The 26028-nt window shown below is 57.3% G+C and overlaps 1 protein-coding gene across 1 annotated transcript in view; it reads right to left on the bottom strand.

Moving 5' to 3' along the window:
* The window catches only part of PRKCA (protein kinase C alpha), a gene marked incomplete in the record, with an annotated part of 253925 nt that overhangs the window by 20134 nt on the left and 207763 nt on the right, over window positions 1–26028 (bottom strand). Inside the window, 2 exon segments of the mRNA XM_040331294.1 lie at window positions 8603–8731; window positions 10758–10869. Of these exon segments, the coding sequence (XP_040187228.1) occupies window positions 8603–8731; window positions 10758–10869 (241 nt within the window).

The raw sequence follows: 26028 nt of genomic DNA, 5'->3' as shown, positions 1-26028 counted from the left end.
TCACAGAGCATCGAGCACTTCACAGAGCATCGAGACAGCAGGAGCATCAAGCACTTCACAGAGCATCGAGCACTGAGCAACGAGCACTGAGCTGAGCAACGAGCACTGAGCAACGAGCACTGAGCAACGAGCACTGAGCAACGAGCACTGAGCTGAGCAACGAGCACTGAGCAACGAGCACTGAGCAACGAGCACTTCACAGAGCATCCAGCACTGAGCATCGAGCACTTCACAGAGCATCCAGCACTGAGCATCGAGCACTTCACAGAGCATCCAGCACTGAGCATCGAGCACTTCACAGAGCATCGAGCACTGCACAGAGCATCGAGCACTTCACAGGCATCGAGCACTTCACAGAGCATCCAGCACTGAGCATCGAGCACTTCACAGAGCATCGAGCACTGAGCCTCGAGCACTTCACAGAGCATCGAGCACAGAGCATCGAGCACTTCACAGAGCATCGAGCACTTCACAGAGCATCGAGCACTTCACAGAGCATCGAGCACTTCACAGAGCATCGAGCACTTCACAGAGCATCGAGCACTTCACAGACCCCCGAGCACTGCACAGACCCCCGAGCACTGCACAGACCCCCGAGCACTGCACAGACCCCCGAGCACTGCACACAACCCCCGAGCACTGCACAGAGCATCGAGCACTGCACAGACCCCCGAGCACTGCACAGACCCCCGAGCACTGTACCGAGCACTTCACAGAGCATCAAGCACCCACAGAGCACTGCACAGAGCACCGAGCACTGCACAGAGCATTGAGCACCGAGCACTGCACTGAGCACTTCACAGAGCACTGCACCAAGCATTGAGCACAGAGCAATGCACAGAGCATCAAGCACTGCACTGGGCACAGAGAAAACCTGAAGTTCTCACACAGAGTGATCGGGACGGAGACGAGTCCTCAGAGCTGAGAATTCCCCATCATCCATCACAGAGCCACTTCCATCTCATCAGACAGCCGTGACGGCGGCTCCTCCCCCTCCTCCGACCCGAATCCAAATCTGCATCTCATTTCACAGCAATTAATTCCAAACCCGACCAGCAACACCGCAATTACACAACGCAACACAGAGGGCGCCCCACCTGTCACTCCACATTAATGAGACAGGATTGAGGAGCTCACTCATCGCTCAGTACAACTTCCTGCACCCCCAAGAGACACCCATAGACTCCTGTATATGTGTCTACAGAATACAGATACCGAGAATTACACCCGACATACAGGGGAGAGAAGTGGTACTGTGCAGAGTCCATGTGACACCCCCCCAATGTGACACCCCCCCCAAAGTGACATCCCCCCCCCCAATGTGACACCCCCCCCAATGTGACATCCCCCCCCCCAATGTGACATTCCCCCCCCAATGTGACATTCCCCCCCAATGTGACATTCCCCCCCCAATGTGACATTCTCCCCCCCCAATGTGACATTCTCCCCCCCCAATGTGACATTCTCCCCCCCCAACGTGACATCCCCCCCCCAATGTGACATCTCCCCCCAATGTGACATTCTCCCCCCCACGTGACATCCCCCCCCCAATGTGACATCTCCCCCCAATGTGACATTCTCCCCCCCCCAATGTGACATCTCCCCCAATGTGACATCCCCCCCCACAATGTGACATTCTCCCCCCCCCAATGTGACATCTCCCCCAATGTGACATTCTCCCCCCCACAATGTGACATCTCCCCCCAATGTGACATTCCCCCCCCAATGTGACATTCTCCCCCCCCAATGTGACATTCCCCCCCAATGTGACATTCCCCCCCCAATGTGACATTCTCCCCCCCCCCAATGTGACATTCCCCCCAATGTGACATTCTCCCCCCCACAATGTGACATTCTCCCCCCCCAATGTGACATTCCCCCCCCCCCAATGTGACATTCCCCCCCCCAATGTGACATTCTCCCCCCCCTACAATGTGACATTCCCCCCCCCCCAATGTGACATTCTCCCCCCCTACAATGTGACATTCCCCCCCCCCCAATGTGACATTCTCCCCCCCCTACAATGTGACATTCCCCCCCCCCCAATGTGACATTCCCCCCCCCAATGTGACATTCTCCCCCCCCCTACAATGTGACATTCCCCCCCCTACAATGTGACATTCCCCCCCCCCTACAATGTGACATTCCCCCCCCCCTACAATGTGACATCTCCCCCTAATGTGACATCCCCCCCGTGACATCCCCCCCTAATGTGACACCCCCCCCAATGTGACATTCTCCCCCCCCCCCCAATGTGACATTCTCCCCCCAATGTGACACCCCCCCTAATGTGACATTCCCCCCCCCAATGTGACATTCCCCCCCCCCTACAATGTGACATTCCCCCCCCCTACAATGTGACATCTCCCCCTAATGTGACATCCCCCCCGTGACATCCCCCCCTATTGTGACACCCCCCCCCAATGTGACATTCTCCCCCCCCCCCCAATGTGACATTCTCCCCCCAATGTGACACCCCCCCTGTGACATTCCCCCCCCCAATGTGACATTCTCTCCCCCCCCACAATGTGACATCCCCCCCCTAATGTGACATCCCCCCAATGTGACATTCCCCCCCCCAATGTGACATTCTCCCCCCAATGTGACATTCCCCCCCCCCAATGTGACATTCCCCCCTAATGTGACATTCCCCCCCCCTAATGTGACATTCCCCCCCAATGTGACATTCCCCCCCCAATGTGACATTCTCCCCCCCCCCTACAAATGTGACATCTCCCCCAATGTGACATTCTCCCCCCAATGTGACATTCCCCCCCCCAATGTGACATTCTCCCCCCAATGTGACATTCTCCCCCCAATGTGACATTCTCCCCCCCTATGTGACATTCTCCCCCCCAATGTGACATTCTCCCCCCCCCTACAATGTGACATCCCTCCCCTAATGTGACATTCCCCCCCCCAATGTGACATCCCCCCCCCAATGTGACATTTCCCCCCCCCCAATGTGACATTCCCCCCCCTAATGTGACATTCCCCCCCCAATGTGACATTCCCCCCCCAATGTGACATTCCCCCCCCCAATGTGACATCCCCCCCCCAATGTGACATTTCCCCCCCCCAATGTGACATTCCCCCCCCTAATGTGACATTCCCCCCCCAATGTGACATTCTCCCCCCAATGTGACATCCCCCCCCCCAATGTGACATTCCCCCCCCCAATGTGACATTCTCCCCCCCAATGTGACACTCTCCCCCCCAATGTGACACCCCCCCCCAATGTGACATTCTCCCCCCCCCCCCCCACAATGTGAATGATAAATCATAAACAGGAAATGATTCCCATTGGAATAAATCTTGCAGGCCGGTTGCCATGGAAACTTGTGATAGCGGCAAACAAAAGGCGGCGCGGCGGAGGAAGTGATTCGCCGTCAATGAGAGTCGGTTTATCTGGGTTCTGTATGAATCCTCCCCTCCCCTCCCCCTGGGGGGCGGACCCCATCCCCCCACTATCTGCTTCCAGCAGCTGATACATTATTTATTGGAATCAGAAATTCTTTGATCAGCAGAGACGGTCAGCTTCCAGCGCACACATCGCCGCGCAACGTGGCGCCCCGTCCAGCCGAGCGTTCACCAACCATGGGGGAGCCCGCCGCACACCACCAGGGGGCGTAACTCATAGCAACCGCAACTCTAACATGACCCCCCAGGATGAGAGTTATAACATCAGAGACTGCAGACATGATACAGGAGATGATCAGAGACTGCAGACATAATACAGGAGATGATCAGAGACTGCAGACATAATACAGGAGATGATCAGAGACTGCAGACATAGTACAGGAGATGATCAGAGACTGCAGACATAATACAGGAGATGATCAGAGACTGCAGACATGATACAGGAGATGATCAGAGACTGCAGACATGATACAGGAGATGATCAGAGACTGCAGACATGATACAGGAGACGGTCAGAGACTGCAGACATGATACAGGAGACGGTCAGAGACTGCAGACATAGTACAGGAGATGATCAGAGACTGCAGACATAATACAGGAGATGATCAGAGACTGCAGACATAATACAGGAGATGATCAGAGACTGCAGACATAGTACAGGAGATGGTCAGAGACTGCAGACATGATACAGGAGACGGTCAGAGACTGCAGACATAGTACAGGAGATGATCAGAGACTTCAGACATTATACAGGAGATGATCAGAGACTGCAGACATAATACAGGAGATGATCAGAGACTGCAGACATAGTACAGGAGATGGTCAGAGACTGCAGACATAGTACAGGAGATGATCAGAGACTGCAGACATAGTACAGGAGATGGTCAGAGACTGCAGACATAATACAGGAGATGGTCAGAGACTGCAGACATAATACAGGAGATGATCAGAGACTGCAGACATAATACAGGATGATCAGAGACTGCAGACATAATACAGGAGATGATCAGAGACTGCAGACATAGTACAGGAGATGGTCAGAGACTGCAGACATAGTACAGGAGATGGTCAGAGACTGCAGACATAGTACAGGAGATGGTCAGAGACTGCAGACATAATACAGGAGATGGTCAGAGACTGCAGACATAATACAGGAGATGATCAGAGACTGCAGACATAATACAGGAGATGATCAGAGACTGCAGACATAATACAGGAGATGATCAGAGACTGCAGACATAGTACAGGAGATGGTCAGAGACTGCAGACATAGTACAGGAGATGATCAGAGACTGCAGACATAGTACAGGAGATGATCAGAGACTGCAGACATAATACAGGAGATGATCAGAGACTGCAGACATGATACAGGAGATGATCAGAGACTGCAGACATGATACAGGAGATGATCAGAGACTGCAGACATGATACAGGAGAGGGTCAGAGACTGCAGACATAGTACAGGAGATGATCAGAGACTGCAGACATGATACAGGAGAGGGTCAGAGACTGCAGACACAGTACAGGAGATGGTCAGAGACTGCAGACATAGTACAGGAGATGGTCAGAGACTGCAGACATAGTACAGGAGATGGTCAGAGACTGCAGACATAGTACAGGAGATGATCAGAGACTGCAGACATAGTACAGGAGATGGTCAGAGACTGCAGACATAATACAGGAGATGATCAGAGACTGCAGACATAATACAGGAGATGATCAGAGACTGCAGACATAGTACAGGAGATGATCAGAGACTGCAGACATAGTACAGGAGATGATCAGAGACTGCAGACATAGTACAGGAGATGGTCAGAGACTGCAGACATAGTACAGGAGACGGTCAGAGACTGCAGACATAGTACAGGAGATGGTCAGAGACTGCAGACATAGTACAGGAGATGATCAGAGACTGCAGACATAGTACAGGAGATGATCAGAGACTGCAGACATAATACAGGAGATGATCAGAGACTGCAGACATAGTACAGGAGATGGTCAGAGACTGCAGACATAATACAGGAGATGATCAGAGACTGCAGACATAGTACAGGAGATGGTCAGAGACTGCAGACATAGTACAGGAGACGATCAGAGACTGCAGACATTGTACAGGAGATGATCAGAGACTGCAGACATAATACAGGAGATGGTCAGAGACTGCAGACATAATACAGGAGACAGTCAGAGACTGCAGACATAGTACAGGAGATGGTCAGAGACTGCAGACATAATACAGGAGATGATCAGAGACTGCAGACATAGTACAGGAGATGATCAGAGACTGCAGACATAATACTAATAATCCAATCAAGGGAAAGTTTAGTTTGTAATCTGCTTCACTCAGCAGCCAATCAGCAGCTTTGTAAAGCCCATCTCCCTCCCTATGGCTGTACAATGCATTTGCTTGCAGTACCAGATGTGAGCAGCAGGGGGCAGCACAGGACCCAGCATGGAATCACAGAGGACTCGGCGCTTCTCATTCAACAAGTGGGATGAAGGAAGTTTGAAGGGGATGGGGGAGGAGAAGGGAGTCAGACTTCCCCTCCCCCAGCAGTTCACATCCCATAATAAAGATGGATTCCGACATTTCCGCTATTTATAAAGCTTCTCTGAGGTTTCTGTGTCGCCTCATCACAGAAAAATTAAAATAATCGCCGTTTTCCCGCTTTTATTGCTCCGCCTCTCTTCCGTGTCGTCACGACAACGTCTCCTGGGTATAAAGTGTGAGATTTGCTGAGAAGAAGAAGAAGGAGAGGAGAAGGAAGGAATTTATCGCCTGTCACAGGTGTGACCCCGAATGCACTCACTCTACTGCAGCTCCAGATATCACCACCGGGGGGCAGTGTGGTCACACGCCTGAGATCCTCATTCACGGATACAATGTATCTCCCGCGGGTACCATGGATCGTCTGTATGTCACATTGGGGGGGGGGGAGAGAATGTCACATTGGGGGGGGGGGGAGAATGTCACATTGGGGGGGGAATGTCACATTGGGGGGGAGTGTATGTCACACTGGGGGGGATGTCACATTGTGGGGGGGGGGGGGAGAATGTCACATTGGGGGGGGAATGTCACATTGGGGGGGGGGAGTGTATATCACACTGGGGGGGGATGTCACATTGTGGGGGGGGGGAGAATGTCACATTGGGGGGGGTGTATGTCACATTGTGGGGGGGGGAATGTCACATTGTGGGGGGGGGGATGTCACATTGGGGGGGGGGATGTCACATTGGGGGGGGAATGTCACATTGGGGGGGGGAATGTCACATTGGGGGGGGGATGTCACACTGGGGGGGGGATGTCACATGTGGGGGGGGGAGAATGTCACATTGGGGGGGGAATGTCACATTGGGGGGGGGGAATGTCACATTGTGGGGGGGAATGTCACATTAGAAGGGGGGGAGAATGTCACATTGGGGAGGGGGAGTCACATTAGGGGGGGGATGTCACATTGGGGAGGGGGAGTCACATTAGAAGGGGGGGGGAATGTCACATTGGGGGGGAATGTCACATGGGGGGGGAGAATGTCACATTGGGGGGGGGGAATGTCACATTAGAAGGGGGGGAGAATGTCACATTGGGGGGGGGGGAATGTCACATTGGGGGGGGGGGAATGTCACATTAGAAGGGGGGGAGAATGTCACATTAGGGGGGGGATGTCACATTGGGGAGGGGGAGTCACATTAGAAGGGGGGGGGGAATGTCACAGGGGGGGGGAGAATGTCACATTGGGGGGGGGTGTGTCACATTGGGGGGGGGTGTGTCACATTGGGGGGGTGTGTGTCACATTGGGGGGGTGTGTGTCACATTGGGGTGGACATTGGGGGGGGGTGTGTATGTCACATTGGGGGGGGGGGTGTATGTCACATGTATATATTTGCTCTTTAGCAGCCGGCGTGTGGCCATCCCCCCCCCCCCAGAGTACACACTGCTCAGCGGGACCCGCCTTTAATAAATAGCGCTCTGCGATATCGCTCAGCCTCTCTAATCTCCACTGACGGCAAATAATAGTCCTATTTACACGGCAATTACGGGTGGAGAGCCCCGCCCCTCCCTGAGCCCCCCCCTGTGCCCCGCCCCTCCCTGAGCCCCCCCTGTGCCCCGCCCCCTGTGCCCCGCCCCTCCCTGTGCCCCGCCCCCTGTGCCCCGCCCCTCCCTGTGCGCTTTCATCTCATTCCTTCTATTTACCGCAATGTCATCCAAGATACCGATATTTACTCTCATTAAAGGGACAGACACGCCGACCGACCGCAACCCGGGCACTGGAGGATCCGCCACACGGGGGCGCCGCAACTCTCCTCTCCTGATACACTCTGCTGGAGGACTCTGCTCCTTCCTCTATAACTCTCCTCTCCTGATATACTCTGCTGGAGGACTCTGCTCCTTCCTCTATAACTCTCCTCTCCTGATATACTCTGCTGGAGGACTCTGCTCCTTCCTCTATAACTCTCCTCTCCTGATATACTCTGCTGGAGGACTCTGCTCCTTCCTCTATAACTCTCCTCTCCTGATATACTCTGCTGGAGGACTCTGCTCCTTCCTCTATAACTCTCCTCTCCTGATATACTCTGCTGGAGGACTCTGCTCCTTCCTCTATAACTCTCCTCTCCTGATATACTCTGCTGGAGGACTCTGCTCCTTCCTCTATAACTCTCCTCTCCTGATATACTCTGCTGGAGGACTCTGCTCCTTCCTCTATAACTCTCCTCTCCTGATATACTCTGCTGGAGGACTCTGCTCCTTCCTCTATAACTCTCCTCTCCTGATATACTCTGCTGGAGGACTCTGCTCCTTCCTCTATAACTCTCCTCTCCTGATATACTCTGCTGGAGGACTCTGCTCCTTCCTCTATAACTCTCCTCTCCTGATATACTCTGCTGGAGGACTCTGCTCCTTCCTCTATAACTCTCCTCTCCTGATATACTCTGCTGGAGGACTCTGCTCCTCCCTCTATAACTCTCCTCTCCTGATATACTCTGCTCCTTCCTCTATAACTCTCCTCTCCTGATATACTCTGCTGGAGGACTCTGCTCCTTCCTCTATAACTCTCCTCTCCTGATATACTCTTCTGGGGGACTCTGCTCCTTCCTCTATAACCCTCCTCTCCCGGAGGACTCTGATAACCCTGTAATGCTGTCCTGGTAGTAATATGACAATAAGAAGAGGTCTGTCTCTTACCGGCGACATTGAGGACGTCTCTGATGACCTCGGCCTTCAGGAAGATCCGCCCCCTCTTCTCCGTATGGTCCATCCCACATAGACTGGGCACGTTGACGACGCAGATTTTATGTACATTCATATCACAGGCTGAGCGGAGAGAGAAGACAGAGGTCAGCGCACTCAGGAGCCGGGCGACAAACACAAATCATCCACTATGACATCATTCCATCTAAATACAGTATAGAGGTCGGTTCCTGATGGAGTCCGGCAACACGGGTCACCTGCTGGCCTCCTACATCTAATGGACCCCGTCCCTGAAATTCCCCATCATGCATCCAACTTACCCTTTAGGGAAGGGGAGAGTGTGTCTGACCAGAGAGGGGCGTGTCTGACCACAGAGGGGGCGTGTCTGACCACAGAGGAGGTGTGTCTTGCCAAAAGAGTGTCTGACCAGAGAGAGGGCATGTCTTGACAGAGAGGGAGTGTGCCTGACCAGAGAGGGGGCATGTCTTGACAGAGAGGGGGCGTGTCTGACCAGAGAGGAGGCATGTCTTATCAAAAGGAGGTGTGTCTGACCACAGAGGGGGCGTGTCTTGCCAGAAAAGGATTGTGTCTGACCAGAGAGGGGGCATGTCTTGTCAGAGAGGGAGTGTGTCTGAACACAGAGGTGGTGTGTCTTGCTAAAGAGGGAGTGCCTGGCCAGAGAGGGGGCGTATCTGATCAGAGAGGAGGTGTGTTTGTGTGCTGACAGCGAGGGAGTGCCTGGCCAGAGAGAGCAGGGGCGTCTGGCCAGAGAGGGGGAGTGCCTGGACAGAGAGGGGGAGTGCCTGGACAGAGAGGGGGAGTGCCTGGACAGAGAGGGGGCGTATCTGATCAGGGAGGAGGTGTGTTTGTGTGCTGACAGCGAGGGAGTGCCTGGCCAGAGAGAGCAGGGGCGTCTGGCCAGAGAGGGGGAGTGCCTGGACAGAGAGGGGGAGTGCCTGGACAGAGAGGGGGGTGTCCTGCCAGTGAGGGAGTGCCTGGACAGAGAGGGGGAGTGCCTGGACAGAGAGGGGAGTGCCTGGACAGAGAGGGGGAGTGCCTGGACAGAGAGGGGGTGTATCTGATCAGAGAGGAGGTGTGTTTGTGTGCTGACAGCGAGGGAGTGCCTGGCCAGAGAGAGCAGGGGCGTCTGGCCAGAGAGGGGGAGTGCCTGGACAGAGAGGGGGAGTGCCTGGACAGAGAGGGGGTGTGTCCTGCCAGTGAGGGAGTGCCTGGACAGAGAGGGGGTGTGTCCTCCCAGTGAGGAAATGCCTGGACAAAGAGGGGGTGTGTCCTGCCAGAGAGGGGGGTGCCTGGCCAGAGAGGGGGAGTGCCTGGACAGAGAGCGGGTGTGTCCTGCTAATGAGGGAGTCCCTGGACAAAGAGGGGGTGTGTCCTGCCAGAGAGGGGGAGTGCCTGCACAGAGAGGGGGTGTGTCCTGCCAGTGAGGGAGTGCCTGGACAGAGAGGGGGTGTGCCTTCCCAGGGAGGGGGGGTGTGTCTGACCAGAGAGGGGGAAAGATTTACAGTACTGACTGTACTTCATGTAAATGAGAGGGAGGAGACAGATCAAGCAGGCGGTAGATCAAGCACACTGTATGTAAATGAGGGGGAGGGGATAGATACAGAGTACTATATGTCAATCAGGGGGAGGAGTTTGAGACAGGGTACTTAACTATTAAGGGGAGGAAGGTTTAGCACTTTATGTAAATGAGGGGGTGGAGACAGATTCAGAATGTTGCATGTAAAGACGTGGGAGGAAACAGATCATGCAAACTAGATGTAAATGAGGAGGCGGGAATAGATTTAGAGTACTGTATGTAAATGAGGGGGGAGGGGGTAGATCAGGCACCTTGTATGTAAATGAGGAGGGGTTAGATTCAGAGAACTGCATGTCAATTAGTGGGAGGAGTTTGATACAGGGTACTGTATGTAGATGAGAAGGGGACATATATGTAAATAAGGGGGAGGAGTTTGATACAGGGTATTGTATGTAGAGGAGGAGGGGACATATATGTAAATTAGTGGGAGGAGTTTGATACAGGGAACTGTATGTATATTTTAGGGGGGGGGGAGGGGTGGATTTTGAGCACTTTATGTAAATGAGAGGGAGGAGACAGACGTGCCCCGCCCCTCCCCCAGCCCGTACTTACTGTCGCACTTCATTCCTTGGTGTATTAACCCGTAGAGCAGCGATCCGCAGTGGTCGCAGAAGGTGGGGCTCCCGTAGGTGTGAATCTTAAACTTGTGCTTACTGCGGGGGTCCTGCAAGACACGAGACATGAAATTACCGGTCAGAGAGAAGCCACATTGCAGCAACACGAGTGAGACCCTCTTACACTGGACTCAGGTGAGTAGGGATCAGCGACTCCCAAGGGCCCCAGCGCCGGTTTACTCTTCACACCCTCTAACCAATCCCAGGGGGGGGGGGGGGTATGTACAACACCACAGAGCATGTCAGAGCTATATACAGAAATGCGGACACCATATCACAGGTGTAGAGGGCGTGGCCGCCCCATTGTGGGCGGGGACAGTTTGGCACACTCCCCCAACACCTGAAGACTTTTGGGCTTTGCCTCGTCCCAGTATAGATTTCTATTTATCACATTAACCCCGTGGGGGGGGGGGGCGCACAGACGCCGCGCGGCCGATCAGCGAGACGAAACCGTGCGGAGCGGCGCCCGCTGCCAGACGATTCATTAGTTAATGACTTTTCGCTGCGTCTATCAGAAGCCTTTCATAGCGGCCGGTAACGAGCCGCCTGATTAGAAATTGCTCATCAAGGTCTTTCTGCGACATCTGATGGAAATGAATGAAGCGGCGACGCCCCCCTCCGGATTTAGAACGCGCTCCGAGGGGCCGCGCCATTGTGTGCCCCCCGCCAGCTGCACCCAGATAACGCCTTAACCCTTTACAGCCGCGACCGCCGCGTCTCTGCTGGTAAATTCACCCAAAAATCCAACGCGTGAGCGCGGCGGCTTAACGGTCCGGTACACGCGGAGGAATTTACCGAATCCAGCTGTGCGACTGACCCCTTGGGTGAAGGGGGCGCCTCTCAGGTGTAGGGGGCGCCTCGCAGCGCTCAGGTGTAGGGGGCGCCTCGCAGCGCTCAGGTGTAGGGGGGCGCCTCGCAGCGCTCAGGTGTAATGGGGCGCCTCGCAGCGCTCAGGTGTAATGGGGCGCCTCGCAGCGCTCAGGTGTAATGGGGCGCCTCGCAGCGCTCAGGTGTAATGGGGCGCCTCGCAGCGCTCAGGTGTAAGGGGGCGCCTCGCAGCGCTCAGGTGTAAGGGGGCGCCTCGCAGCGCTCAGGTGTAAGGGGCGCCTCGCATCGCTCAGGTGTAAGGGGGCGCCTCGCAGTGCTCAGGTGTAGGGGGCGCCTCGCAGCGCTCAGGTGTAAGGGGCGCCTCGCATCGCTCAGGTGTAAGGGGGCGCCTCGCAGTGCTCAGGTGTAAGGGCCGCCTCGCATCGCTCAGGTGTAAGGGGGCGCCTCGCAGCGCTCAGGTGTAAGGGGCGCCTCGCATCGCTCAGGTGTAAGGGGTGCCTCGCATCGCTCAGGTGTAAGGGGCGCCTCGCATCGCTCAGGTGTAAGAGGGCGCCTCGCAGTGCTCAGGTGTAATGAGGCGCCTCGCAGTGCTCAGGTGTAAGAGGGCGCCTCGCAGTGCTCAGGTGTAAGGGGGCGCCTCGCAGTGCTCAGGTGTAAGGGGGCGCCTCGCATCGCTCAGGTGTAAGGGGTGCCTCGCAGTGCTCAGGTGTAATGGGGCGCCTCGCAGCGCTCAGGTGTAATGGGGCGCCTCGCAGCGCTCAGGTGTAAGGGGGCGCCTCGCAGTGCTCAGGTGTAAGGGGCGCCTCGCATCGCTCAGGTGTAAGGGGTGCCTCGCAGTGCTCAGGTGTAAGAGGGCGCCTCGCAGTGCTCAGGTGTAGGGGGCGCCTCGCAGCGCTCAGGTGTAGGGGGGCGCCTCGCAGTGCTCAGGTGTAATGGGGCGCCTCGCAGCGCTCAGGTGTAATGGGGCGCCTCGCAGCGCTCAGGTGTAATGGGGCGCCTCGCAGCGCTCAGATGTAATGGGGCGCCTCGCAGCGCTCAGGTGTAAGGGGGCGCCTCGCAGCGCTCAGGTGTAAGGGGGCGCCTCGCAGCGCTCAGGTGTAAGGGGCGCCTCGCATCGCTCAGGTGTAAGGGGGCGCCTCGCAGTGCTCAGGTGTAGGGGGCGCCTCGCAGCGCTCAGGTGTAAGGGGCGCCTCGCATCGCTCAGGTGTAAGGGGGCGCCTCGCAGTGCTCAGGTGTAAGGGCCGCCTCGCATCGCTCAGGTGTAAGGGGGCGCCTCGCAGTGCTCAGGTGTAAGGGGCGCCTCGCATCGCTCAGGTGTAAGGGGTGCCTCGCAGTGCTCAGGTGTAAGAGGGCGCCTCGCAGTGCTCAGGTGTAAGGGGGCGCCTCGCAGTGCTCAGGTGTAAGGGGGCGCCTCGCATCGCTCAGGTGTAAGGGGTGCCTCGCAGTGCTCAGGTGTAAGAGGGCGCCTCGCAGTGCTCAGGTGTAAGGGGGCGCCTCGCAGTGCTCAGGTGTAGGGGGCGCCTCGCAGTGCTCAGGTGTAAGAGGGCGCCTCGCAGTGCTCAGGTGTAAGGGGGCGCCTCGCAGCGCTCAGGTGTAAGGGGGCGCCTCGCAGCGCTCAGGTGAAAGGGGGCGCCTCGCAGCGCTCAGGTGTAAGGGGCGCCAATCGATTTTAATACATTTTCTTGTTCAATGGAAAGGATTTTTATATTTCCGTTTACTTTGCGATTTCCCGGTTGGACGATCGGCGCTCCCCCTCTAGTCGCTCAGACAGCGAGGATCGGGTTCCTCCGGGAGGAGTTCTGCGAGTTTTGGCGGATAACATTTTTCCTGCGATCGTCTCCTTGTAAGTCATGAATGATTCAGAGGCGAGCCGGCGCCGCGTTCAGGAAGATCCGCGGGGAGCGGCGGCCGCGCTGCTCTACAAGGCTTCAGACGGCACGACGACGATCGGTTCGGCAGCTCCATATGTGAACGGAGGGTCCCGCCCTGGGACCGCGCTGAATTATTTACAGGGACAGACACCTGATACCAGGCGGAAGGAAACCGAGCGATGAGCTGAGCGATCGGCCTGCGAACCGGCGCGGGATCGCCAAAAAAACCCCAGAGAAACAGCAAAATGTCGCAAAAGGAGCCTTCCTGACTCTGCGCAACGACACTGCGTCTGCGCTCCTCAACATTCCCCAACCACTGCGTCTGCACTCCTCGACGATACCCAACCACTGCGTCTACGCTCCTCGACGATACCCAACCACTGCGTCTACGCTCCTCAACGATACCCAACCACTGCGTCTACACTCCTCAACGATACCCAACCACTGCATCTACGCTCCTCGACGATACCCAACCACTGCGTCTACGCTCCTCAACGATACCCAACCACTGCGTCTACGCTCCTCAACGATACCCAACCACTGCGTCTACGCTCCTCAACGATACCCAACCACTGCGTCTACGCTCCTCAACGATACCCAACCACTGCGTCTGTGCTCCTCCACGATACCCAACCACTGCGTCTGCGCTCCTCAACGATACCCAACCACTGCGTCCCTCAACGATACCCAACCACTGCGTCTACGCTCCTCAACGTTACCCAACCACTGCGTCTACACTCCTCAACGATACCCAACCACTGCGTCTGCGCTCAACGATACCCAACCACTGCGTCTGCGCTCAACGATACCCAACCACTGCGTCTACACTCAACGTTACCCAACCACTGCGTCTGTACTCCTCAACGATACCCAACCACTGCAGCTACGCTCCTCAACGTTACCCGACCACTGCGTCTACGCTCCTCAACGATACCCAACCACTGCGTCTACGCTCCTCAACGATACCCAACCACTGCAGCTACGCTCCTCAACGTTACCCGACCACTGCGTCTACGCTCCTCAACATTACCCGACCACTGCAGCTACGCTCCTCAACGTTACCCGACCACTGCAGCTACGCTCCTCAACGTTACCCGACCACTGCAGCTACGCTCCTCAACGTTACCCGACCACTGCGTCTACGCTCCTCAATGTTACCCGACCACTGCGTCTAAGCTCCTCAACGTTACCCGACCACTGCGTCTACGCTCCTTGACATTACCCGACCACTGCATCTACGCTCCTCGACGATAACCAACCACTGCGTCTACGCTCCTCAACGTTACCCGACCACTGCAGCTACGCTCCTCAACGATACCCGACCACTGCGTCTACGCTCCTCGACATTACCCAACCACTGCGTCTACGCTCCTCGACATTACCCAACCACTGCGTCTACGCTCGACGATACCCAACCACTGCGTCTACGCTCCTCAACGATACCCAACCACTGCGTCTACACTCCTCAATGATACACAACCACTGCGTATGTGCTCCTCAACGTTACCCAACCACTGCGTCTACACTCCTCAACGTTACCCAACCACTGCGTCTACACTCCTCAACGATACCCAACCACTGCGTATGTGCTCCTCAAAGATACCCAACCACTGCGTATGTGCTCCTCGACGTTACTCAACCACTGCGTCCGTGCTCAACCCAACCACTGCGTTACCCAACCCAACCACTGCCTCCGTGCTCCTCGACGTTACCCAACCACTGCGTCTACGCTCCTCAACAATACCCAACCACTGCGTCTACGCTCCTCAACGATACCCAACCACTGCGTCTACGCTCAACGATACACAACCACTGCGTCTATGCTCCTCGACGTTACCCAACCACTGCGTCTACACTCCTCAACGATACCCAACCACTGCGTCTACGCTCAACGATACCCAACCACTGCATCTACGCTCCTCGACGATACCCAACCACTGCGTCTACGCTCCTCAACGATACCCAACCACTGCGTCTACGCTCCTCAACGATACCCGACCACTGCGTCTACGCTCCTCGACGATACCCAACCACTGCGTCTGTACTCCTCAACGATACCCAACCACTGCAGCTACGCTCCTCAACGTTACCCGACCACTGCGTCTATGCTCCTCAACGATACCCAACCACTGCAGCTACGCTCCTCAACATTACCCGACCACTGCAGCTACGCTCCTCAACGTTACCCGACCACTGCAGCTACGCTCCTCAACGTTACCCGACCACTGCAGCTACGCTCCTCAACGTTACCCGACCACTGCAGCTACGCTCCTCAACGTTACCCGACCACTGCGTCTACGCTCCTCAATGTTACCCGACCACTGCGTCTAAGCTCCTCAACGTTACCCGACCACTGCATCTACGCTCCTCGACGATACCCAACCACTGCGTCTACGCTCCTCAACGTTACCCGACCACTGCGTCTACGCTCCTCAACGATACCCAACCACTGCGTCTACGCTCCTCGACATTACCCAACCACTGCGTCTACGCTCCTCGACATTACCCAACCACTGCGTCTACGCTCCTCGACGATACCCAACCACTGCGTCTACGCTCCTCAACGATACCCAACCACTGCGTCTACACTCCTCAATGATACACAACCACTGCGTATGTGCTCCTCAACGTTACCCAACCACTGCGTCTGTACTCCTCAACGATACCCAACCACTGCGTCTACACTCCTCAACGATACCCAACCACTGCGTCTACACTCCTCAACGTTACCCAACCACTGCGTCTACACTCAACGATACCCAACCACTGCGTATGTGCTCCTCGACGTTACCCAACCACTGCGTCCGTGCTCAACCCAACCACTGCGTTACCCAACCCAACCACTGCCTCCGTGCTCCTCGACGTTACCCAACCACTGCGTCTACGCTCCTCAACAATACCCAACCACTGCGTCTACGCTCCTCAACGATACCCAACCACTGCGTCTACACTCAACAATACCCAACCACTGCGTCTACGCTCCTCAACGATACCCAACCACTGCGTCTACGCTCCTCAACGATACCCAACCACTGCGTCTACGCTCAACGATACCCAACCACTGCGTCTATGCTCCTCGACGTTACCCAACCACTGCGTCTGCACTCCTCGACGATCCCCAACCACTGCGTCTGTGATCCTCAAGGAACTATATCCAAGAGGGATGCAAAGAGAAAGGACATCAGAGGGGCACAGAAGCAGCTTTTCTGATATCGGACATTTTCTATTGAAGTGTACAGCGGTCTCACACAGCGATGAAAACTTGGAGCTCCCTTTGATGACGGAATAATCTCTTTCCATAAACAGATGTGATTGGACCATACATTATAGATGTATATACAGCCCTGATCTGTGTATACCGTGACGTGACTTTGAGCGGGACGGGTTTTCTCCTCTTCAGCTAAACACAGCACTCCACTTCACACTAATATTTACTGTGCGGGGGGCGGAGGAGAGAGACGGCGCCATGTTATTCCTGCTTTAGGGAGGAGGAATTCTCAGCTCTACCAACCACCGACCCACTACAGACACGAGATTAGGGGCCACAGAGATGAGATTGTCACCAAGGGTCCACAGACCTGAGATTGTCCCTGAGGGGCCACAGACCTGAGATTGTCACTGAGGGGCCACAGACCTGAGATTGTCACCGAGGGGCCACAGACCTGAGATTGTCACCGAGGGGCCACAGAGATGAGATTGTCACCAAGGGGCCACAGAGATGAGATTGTCACTGAGGGGCCACAGAGATGAGATTGCCACTGATGGACCACAGACCTGAGATTGTCAATGAGGGGCCACAGACATGAGATCGTCCCTGAGGGGCCACAGACATGAGATCGTCCCAGAGGGGCCAAAGACATGAGATTGTCCCTGAGGGGCCACAGACCTGAGATGGTCACTGAAGGGCCACAGGCCTGAGATGGTCACTGAAGGGCCACAGGCCTGAGATGGTCACTGAAGGGCCACAGGCCTAAGATGGTCACCTAATCCCGACAAACCACAAGCTATCACGTGACATTGTAGTAGCGCAGTACACACACGATGGGGGTTGGGCTCTCATTGGATGAATGATTGGAGATTGTAGCGGACGGTCGTTTTATTTCACACGTCTCGCAGATTTATGAGCGTCCCGATCCCCGCCGGTTGCCAGACGTCCTTATAAAGTCAGAACGTCTGCGGCTCGGGTCCCCTCCGCCGGGCTGAGCGCAGCCAGATCTGCCATAATATTTACACATACCGCCGCCGTCCACCCCTTCCTGCCCGCCGCGCACCAAACACACCCGCACCCCTTCCTGCCCGCCGCGCACCAAACACACCCGCACCCCTTCCTGCCCGCCGCGCACCAACACACCCGCACCCCTTCCTGCCCGCCGCGCACCAACACACCCGCACCCCTTCCTGCCCGCCGCGCACCAACACACCCGCACCCCTTCCTGCCCGCCGCGCACCAACACACCCGCACCCCTTCCTGCCCGCCGCGCACCAAACACACCCGCACCCCTTCCTGCCCGCCGCGCACCAAACACACCCGCACCCCTTCCTGCCCGCCGCGCACCAAACACACCCGCACCCCTTCCTGCCCGCCGCGCACCAACACACCCGCACCCCTTCCTGCCCGCCGCGCACCAACACACCCGCACCCCTTCCCGCCCGCCGCGCACCAACACACCCGCACCCCTTCCTGCCCGCCGCGCACCAACACACCCGCACCCCTTCCTGCCCGCCGCGCACCAACACACCCGCACCCCTTCCTGCCCGCCGCGCACCAACACACCCGCACCCCTTCCTGCCCGCCACGCACCAAACACACCCGCACCCCTTCCTGCCCGCCGCGCACCAAACACACCCGCACCCCTTCCTGCCCGCCGCGCACCAAACACACCCGCACCCCTTCCTGCCCGCCGCGCACCAACACACCCGCACCCCTTCCTGCCCGCCGCGCACCAAACACACCCGCACCCCTTCCTGCCCGCCGCGCACCAAACACACCCGCACCCCTTCCTGCCCGCCGCGCACCAAACACACCCGCACCCCTTCCTGCCCGCCGCGCACCAAACACACCCGCACCCCTTCCTGCCCGCCGCGCACCAAACACACCCGCACCCCTTCCTGCAGCACTGATGGCTTCCTTCCTCTTCTCTCTCAAAGGCTGCTGCTTTATAGTGCCCCCTTCCCCGCCTTATAGTGCCCCCCTTCCCCGCCTTATAGTGCCCCCCTTCCCCCCCATAGTGCCCCCCTTCCCGCCTTATAGTGCCCCCCTTCCCCCCCATAGTGCCCCCCTTCCCCCCAATATTCCCCCCCCTTTCCACGCCTTATAGTGCCCCCCTTCCCCGTCTTATAGTGTCCCCCTTCCCGCCTTATAGTGCCTCCCTTCCCCGCCTTATAGTGCCCCCCTTCCACGCCTTATTGTGCCCCCCTTCCACGCCTTATAGTGCCCCCCTTCCATGCCTTATAGTGTCCCCCTTCCCGCCTTATAGTGCCTCCCTTCCCCGCCTTATAGTGCCCCCCTTCCACGCCTTATAGTGCCCCCCTTCCACGCCTTATAGTGCCCCCCTTCCATGCCTTATAGTGCCCCCCTTCCACGCCTTATAGTGCCCCCATTCCCCGCCCCATAGTGCCCCCCTTCCCCGCCTTATAGTGTCCCCCTTCCCCCCCATAGTGCCCCCCTTCCACGCCTTATAGTGCCTCCCTTCCCTGCCTTATAGTGCCCCCCTTCCCCCCCATAGTGCCCCCCCTTCCACGCCTTATAGTGCCCCCCTTCCACGCCTTATAGTGCCCCCCTTCCCCGCCTTATAGTGCCCCCTCTCCCCCCCCCAAAGTGCCCCCCTTCCACGCCTTATAGTGCCCCCCTTCCACGCCTTATAGTGCCCCCCTTCCCCGCCTTATAGTGCCCCCCTTCCCCCCCATAGTGCCCCCCTTCCACGCCTTATAGTGCCCCCCTTCCACGCCTTATAGTGCCCCCTTCCCGCCTTATAGTGCCCCCTTCCCGCCTTATAGTGCCCCCCTTCCCCGCCTTATAGTGCCCCCTCTCCCCCCCCAAAATGCCCCCCACGGGCACAAAAAAGCGATAGATCCGCCACCTCAAAAAAAAAAACGTAGAATTTGCGGCATAAATGTGATCTCTTTTTATCCTCGCCACCAGCCCCCCCCCCCCCGATTGGCCGCGTTTCCAGAATCCGCCCACAATGAGATACAATAGCGTGCCGCTGGCACAGCGGTGCCTGAATAGCGGTCTCGGGGGCACGCGGCCACTTTTCTGGCACGGAGTGATGTATTCCGCGCCCGTCCCGGGTGACTCATCCGCCGCCGCAGTTCTGGAGAAGCCGGTTAACCCCTCGCATGGCCGGCAATCACTTTTCTGAATTTTAATGCAAATAAAAATATTTTTTTTGTAAAATATAAATATCAAACTCGTCGCGCTTTAAAGTCGCACAACGGCGACAAACGACGTAAACGTTCCAATCCGCAGGCGGCGCTTTATATCCACAGAGAAGGTCGGGTGTCACACGTGTGGGACGATCGGGAGGGGGGTGGGGCAGACAATTTCTGGGGTGGTGACAGCGACAATCACTGACTGAGCGCGGAACTCCCGCACCTCTCCATCTCCCCTTATCTGTGTTTACACAATCCGGGCGCACCCCTCCCCCGACCGCCAACAACACTAATTAAATATCATTAGAAGTGCCAATCCTGATAAACCTTATCACTGCCCGCCAGCTGTGCCCCGCTACCACCACCACCCCGCCTGCCAGGGGGCGGAGCAACGCTCTGCAGGATCTACAGAGGGGTCAGTGATGGGATAATCTGCAGAATATATCAGTATGGATCTGTCAGGAGGGGGAGGAGCAACGCTCTGCAGATTATATCAATATGGATCTGTCTGGAGGGAGAGGAGCAACGCTCTGCAGAATATATCGTTATGGATCTGTCAGGAGGGGGAGGGGACGGAGCGATGTTCTGCAGAATATATCAGTATGGATCTGTCAGGAGGGGGAGGAGCAACGCTCTGCAGATTATATCAATATGGATCTGTCTGGAGGGAGAGGAGCAACGCTCTGCAGAATATATCGTTATGGATCTGTCAGGAGGGGGAGGGGACGGAGCGATGTTCTGCAGATTATATCAATATGGATCTGCCAGGAGGGGGAGGGGATGGAGTGATGCTCTGCAGAATAGATCAGTATGGATCTGTCAGGAGGGGGGGAGGGAGCGATGTTCTGCAGAATATATCAGTATGGATCTGTCAGGAGGGGAGGAGCAACGCTCTGCAGAATATATCAATATGGATCTGTCAGGAGGGGGAGGGAGCGATGTTCTGCAGAATATATCAGTATGGATCTGTCAGGAGGGGAGGGAGCGATGTTCTGCAGAATATATGAATATGGATCTGTCAGGAGGGGAGGGAGCGATGTTCTGCAGAATATATGAATATGGATCTGTCAGGAGGGGAGGGAGCGATGTTCTGCAGAATATATGAATATGGATCTGTCGGGAGGGGAGGGAGCGATGTTCTGCAGAATATATGAATATGGATCTGTCAGGAGGGGAGGGAGCGATGTTCTGCAGAATATATCAGTATGGATCTGTCAGGAGGGGGAGGGGAGGGTGTGATGTTCTGCAGAATATATCAGTATGGATCTGTCAGGAGGGGAGGAGCAACGCTCTGCAGAATATATCAGTATTGATCTGTCAGGAGGGGGAGGGGAGGAGCGATGTTCTGCAGAATATATCAGTATGGATCTGTCAGGAGGGGGAGGGGGTGGTGCGATGTTCTGCAGCGCTCCAGTGGTGATGCAAATATTGGGGAGAGATGATAGGAGATGATGAGGTCTGTAGGTGGCGCCATCACTGGGGATCTGTGGGCGGTGCACACAATGTCCGCAGCCAATCAGAGCGCAGGAAGTCTCCCGCTCCTGTGTTGGGGGGAGGAGACATCTCATTATACAAAGTAACAATCTCCAACTATGGAGCGCGAGGTCCTCCCTGATTGGATGCAGATTGTACGAGGATTCATTCAGGGGCGGGTCCCCTTTAATTCCCGAAACGCGTCAGTGATACGGCGACGAAACACGTGCAGGAGAGGAGTACAGAGGGAACGGCGTTGTTCTGGAGATGGCCGGCGGTGCTGTTGCTCGGCAACGTCTAGTCTGAGCCGCGGAGAGACAATTCAAAGCAATTCCGCCGCTCGCCGTCCACTCGTTAAATCGCAATCCTCGCCGTCACGTCCGCTTCGTGTGACGCCAAACATTCCCAGCCGCATCCACAGGCGACAAACCGAGAATCATCTCTTCATACGGAACATACGTCACTATTGAGGGAACACAGCGCCCCCCTCCGACCAAACCTGACACACTGCGCCCCCCCTCCGACCACACCTGACACACTGCGCCCCCTCCGACCAAACCTGACACACTGTGCCTCCCTCCGACCGAATCCGACACACTGCGCCCCCCTCCGACCACCGACCAAACCTGACACTGCGCCCCCCACCGACCGAACCCTACACACTGCGCCCCCCACCGACCACCAACCGAACCCGACACAGCGCCCCCCCTCCGAACCTGACACTGCGCCCCTCTCTGACCACCGACCGAACCTGACACTGCGCCCCCCTCTGACCACCGACCGAACCTGACACTGCGCCCCCCTCTGACCACCGACCGAACCCGACACTGCGCCCCCCTCTGACCACCGACCAAACCTGACACACTGCGCCCCCCCACCGACCACCGACCAAACCCGACACACTGCGCCCCCCCTCCGACCACCGACCAAACCCGACACACTGCGCCCCCCCTCCGACCGAACCCGACACACTGCGCCCCCCTCTGACCACCGACCGAACCCAACACACTGCGCCCCCCTCTGACCACCGACCAAACCCGACACACTGCGCCCCCCCCTCCGACCACCGACCGAACCCGAAAAACTGCGCCCCCCTCCGACCACCGACCGAACCTGACACTGCGCCCCCCACCGACCAAACCCGACACACTGCACCCCCCTCCGACCACCGACCAAACACAACACACTGCACCCCCCTCCGACCACCGACCAAACCCGACACACTGCGCCCCCCTCTGACCAAACCTGACACTGCGCCCCCCACCGACCACCGACCGAACCCGACACACTGCGCCCCCCCTCCAACCACCGACCGAACCTGACACTGCGCCCCCCTCCGACCGAATCCGACACACAGCGCCCCCCTCCGACCACCGACCGAACCTGACACTGCGCCCCCCTCCGACCGAATCCGACACACTGCACCCCCTCCGACCGAATCCGAAACACTGCGCCCCCCTCCGACCGAACCTGACACACTGCGCCCCCTCCGACCGAACCTTACACACTGCGCCCCCTCCGACCGGACCTTACACACTGCGCCCCCCTCCGACCGAACCTGACACACTGCGCCCCCTCCGACCGAACCTTACACACTGCGCCCCCCTCCGACCGAACCCGACACACTGCGCCCCCTCCGACCGAACCTTACACACTGCGCCCCCTCCGACCGAACCTTACACACTGCGCCCCCTCCGACCGAACCTTACACACTGCGCCCCCTCCGACCGAACCTTACACACTGCGCCCCCTCCGACCGAACCTTACACACTGCGCCCCCTCCGACCGAACCTTACACACTGCGCCCCCTCCGACCGAACCTTACACACTGCGCCCCCTCCGACCGAACCTGACACACTGCGCCCCCTCCGACCGGACCTTACACACTGCGCCCCCCTCCTACCACACCTGACACACTGCGCCCCCTCCGACCGAACCTTACACACTGCGCCCCCCTCTGACCGAACCCGACACACTGCGCCCCCTCCGACCGAACCCGACACACTGCGCCCCCTCCGACCGAACCTTACACACTGCGCCCCCCTCCGACCGAACCCGACACACTGCGCCCCCTCCGACCGAACCTTACACACTGCGCCCTCCTCTGACCAAATAAAAATAAAGTGAATATCTTTATTACAGTGGAGCATTGACTCCAGCTCCCCTTTAAGTGGAACGCCTGATCATCCAATGAAAAGGGGTCCTGCCATCTGGCATAATTACGGAGCGGCACAATAAACGGCCCACGTCCTGGAAATAAGCGCTCGTGACTCGTGCGATACATTCCTGACCTCTAATCGTCTCTCATTATTTCCCGAGGTTCCCACAACACCAGCCGAGCCTCTGATTACACAAAACAAAGACGCAGCGGAGCAGCGCGCCGCTCTGATACCGTCACACAATGTGACGCCGCACTTTTCCCTTCTACGTATGAGACAAGCCGCTGGAAACCGGCACTGCGCCTCCGCACATGCTAAATGCAACCCGAGCAACTGTGTTCTGTGCTGCCTGCCCTCCATCCTGTTCTGTTACATTGTTTAATGCAAAACAAGAGCGGCACGGGATCCGCGCAGTACTGCGCTCTGACAGCGGAACGCAGGATGAGGGGGCAAGGCTGCAGGATGGGGGGGACGAGGCTGCCGGATGAGGGGGACTAGGCTGCAGGAGGAGGGGGACTAGGCTGCAGGAGGAGGGGGACGAGGCTGCAGGATGAGGGGGGCTATGTTGCAGGATTGGGGGACGAGGCTGCAGGATGAGGGGGGCTAGGCTGCAGGATGAGGGGGGCTAGGCTGCAGGATGAGGGGGGCTAGGCTGCAGGATGAGGGGGGCTAGGCTGCAGGATGGGGGGGACGAGGCTGCCGGATGAGGGGGACTAGGCTGCAGGAGGAGGGGGACTAGGCTGCAGGAGGAGGGGGACGAGGCTGCAGGATGAGGGGGGCTATGTTGCAGGATTGGGGGACGAGGCTGCAGGATGAGGGGGGCTAGGCTGCAGGAGGAGGGGGGCGAGGCTGCAGGATGAGGGGGGCTAGGCTGCAGGATGAGGGGGGCTAGGCTGCAGGATGAGGGCGATTGGAGAACCCCCCCCCCCCCCCCCGTGTGGTTATTGTAGCCGTCTGTGTCCCCTATGAGGAAATTCATCCTACTTGTCCCGGTGACAACTGTCATTTCCTGTTGTGTCCCTGGGCCAGGAAGTGAAGGGAAATTCCCCCCAATAGGACACTCTCTCCCCTCCATTGACCTGCGTGGGGTCGGATGTAATGCATGTATAGGGGTCACCCACTGATCAGGACGAACGTTATCTGGCCCAGCGATGGCCTCCGGCACGGACGGGGTTACTGACATTTGAGCGCTGTGGACGGGGGCGCGGGTCAGACGTCTAAATATAAAATGACCTTTCCCGTCTAAATGTCAGACGATGTACAACCTCAGGAGGAAACGCTGCGATCTGATTGGACGCCCCTCCACAGGTGGACCAATCACAGAGGGAAATGAAGGCGCTGTGCTGGGGGGGGCGACGGAAATGTCACCAACGTTCTCCCTTCTGCTGACAAACATCTTCTCACCTTGTGACTGGATACAAAGTTACAATGTAAAGTCAGATCACCGGAGGAGAGGAAATGCTTCCTCCTGCCTGCAGCAGACCGATGACATCATCTCAGCCTACGCAAAATCACTGCAGGAGGGGAGACTGAGGAAATGCTTCCTCCTGCCTGCAGCAGACCGATGACATCATCTCAGCCTAGACCGTCACTGCAAGAGGGGAGACTGAAGAAATGCTTCCTCCTGCCTGCAGCAGACTGATGACATCATCTCAGCCTACGCAAAATCACTGCAGGAGGGGAGACTGAGGAAATGCTTCCTCCTGCCTGCAGCAGACCGATGACATCATCTCAGCCTAGACAGTCACTGCAAGAGGGGAGACTGAGGAAATGCTTCCTCCTGCAGGCACAGCAGAGAAAAGGAATGGACACGGGGGAGTAAACCCATTTTACTGCATATAATAACAGTGGGGGGGGGGGGGGGCAGTTCCACATCCCGGTACTGACCACAGACCCAGTCTGCAAACTGACCCCCCCCCACCCATCCCATATCCCCCCCCCCATCCCCCACCCCATAAGGATTTTCTCACTGAGTACTGCGAAGGAAGGATTTGGAGAAGAGGCGGATTTTGCCGACTTGTTGAAATTGGACTGAAAAAAATTCCACCCCGGGACGGCCCATTAATGAGAAGCGCTCCGGAACAAGGGAAGCGGAACCGCCGCCGCCTGTCAGTCTGATGTCATGGAAATGAAGTCAACTGCAATTCACGTGCGGAAAGACCGCCAGCGGGAGGCGACGTCCCGGCCGTGTAAACGCTCAGAATACGGCTTCTCGTGAAATTTGTATTTGGACAGATCGTTTCTCAGGATGGGTGAAAGATTGACGCGGCGGGGGCGCTGTGATGGACGCGGCGGGGGCGCTGTGATGGACGCGACGCGGGACTGTGATGGAACACGGCTAGGGCCGCTATAATGGACGTGGCGGGGGGCTGTGATGGAACACGGCGAGGGCCGCTATGATGGATGCGGCGGGGGGCCGCTGTGATGGATGCGGCGGGGGCCGGTATGATGGAAGCGGCGGGGGGGCGCTGTGAGGGCCGCTATGATGGACACGGTGGGGGACGCG

Source organism: Rana temporaria, chromosome 12, assembly GCF_905171775.1.
Source record: "Rana temporaria chromosome 12, aRanTem1.1, whole genome shotgun sequence".
NCBI classification, from domain to species: Eukaryota; Metazoa; Chordata; class Amphibia; order Anura; family Ranidae; genus Rana; species Rana temporaria.
Note: the sequence above shows the minus strand (reverse complement) of the source record. Positions and strands in the feature narration are given on the sequence as shown.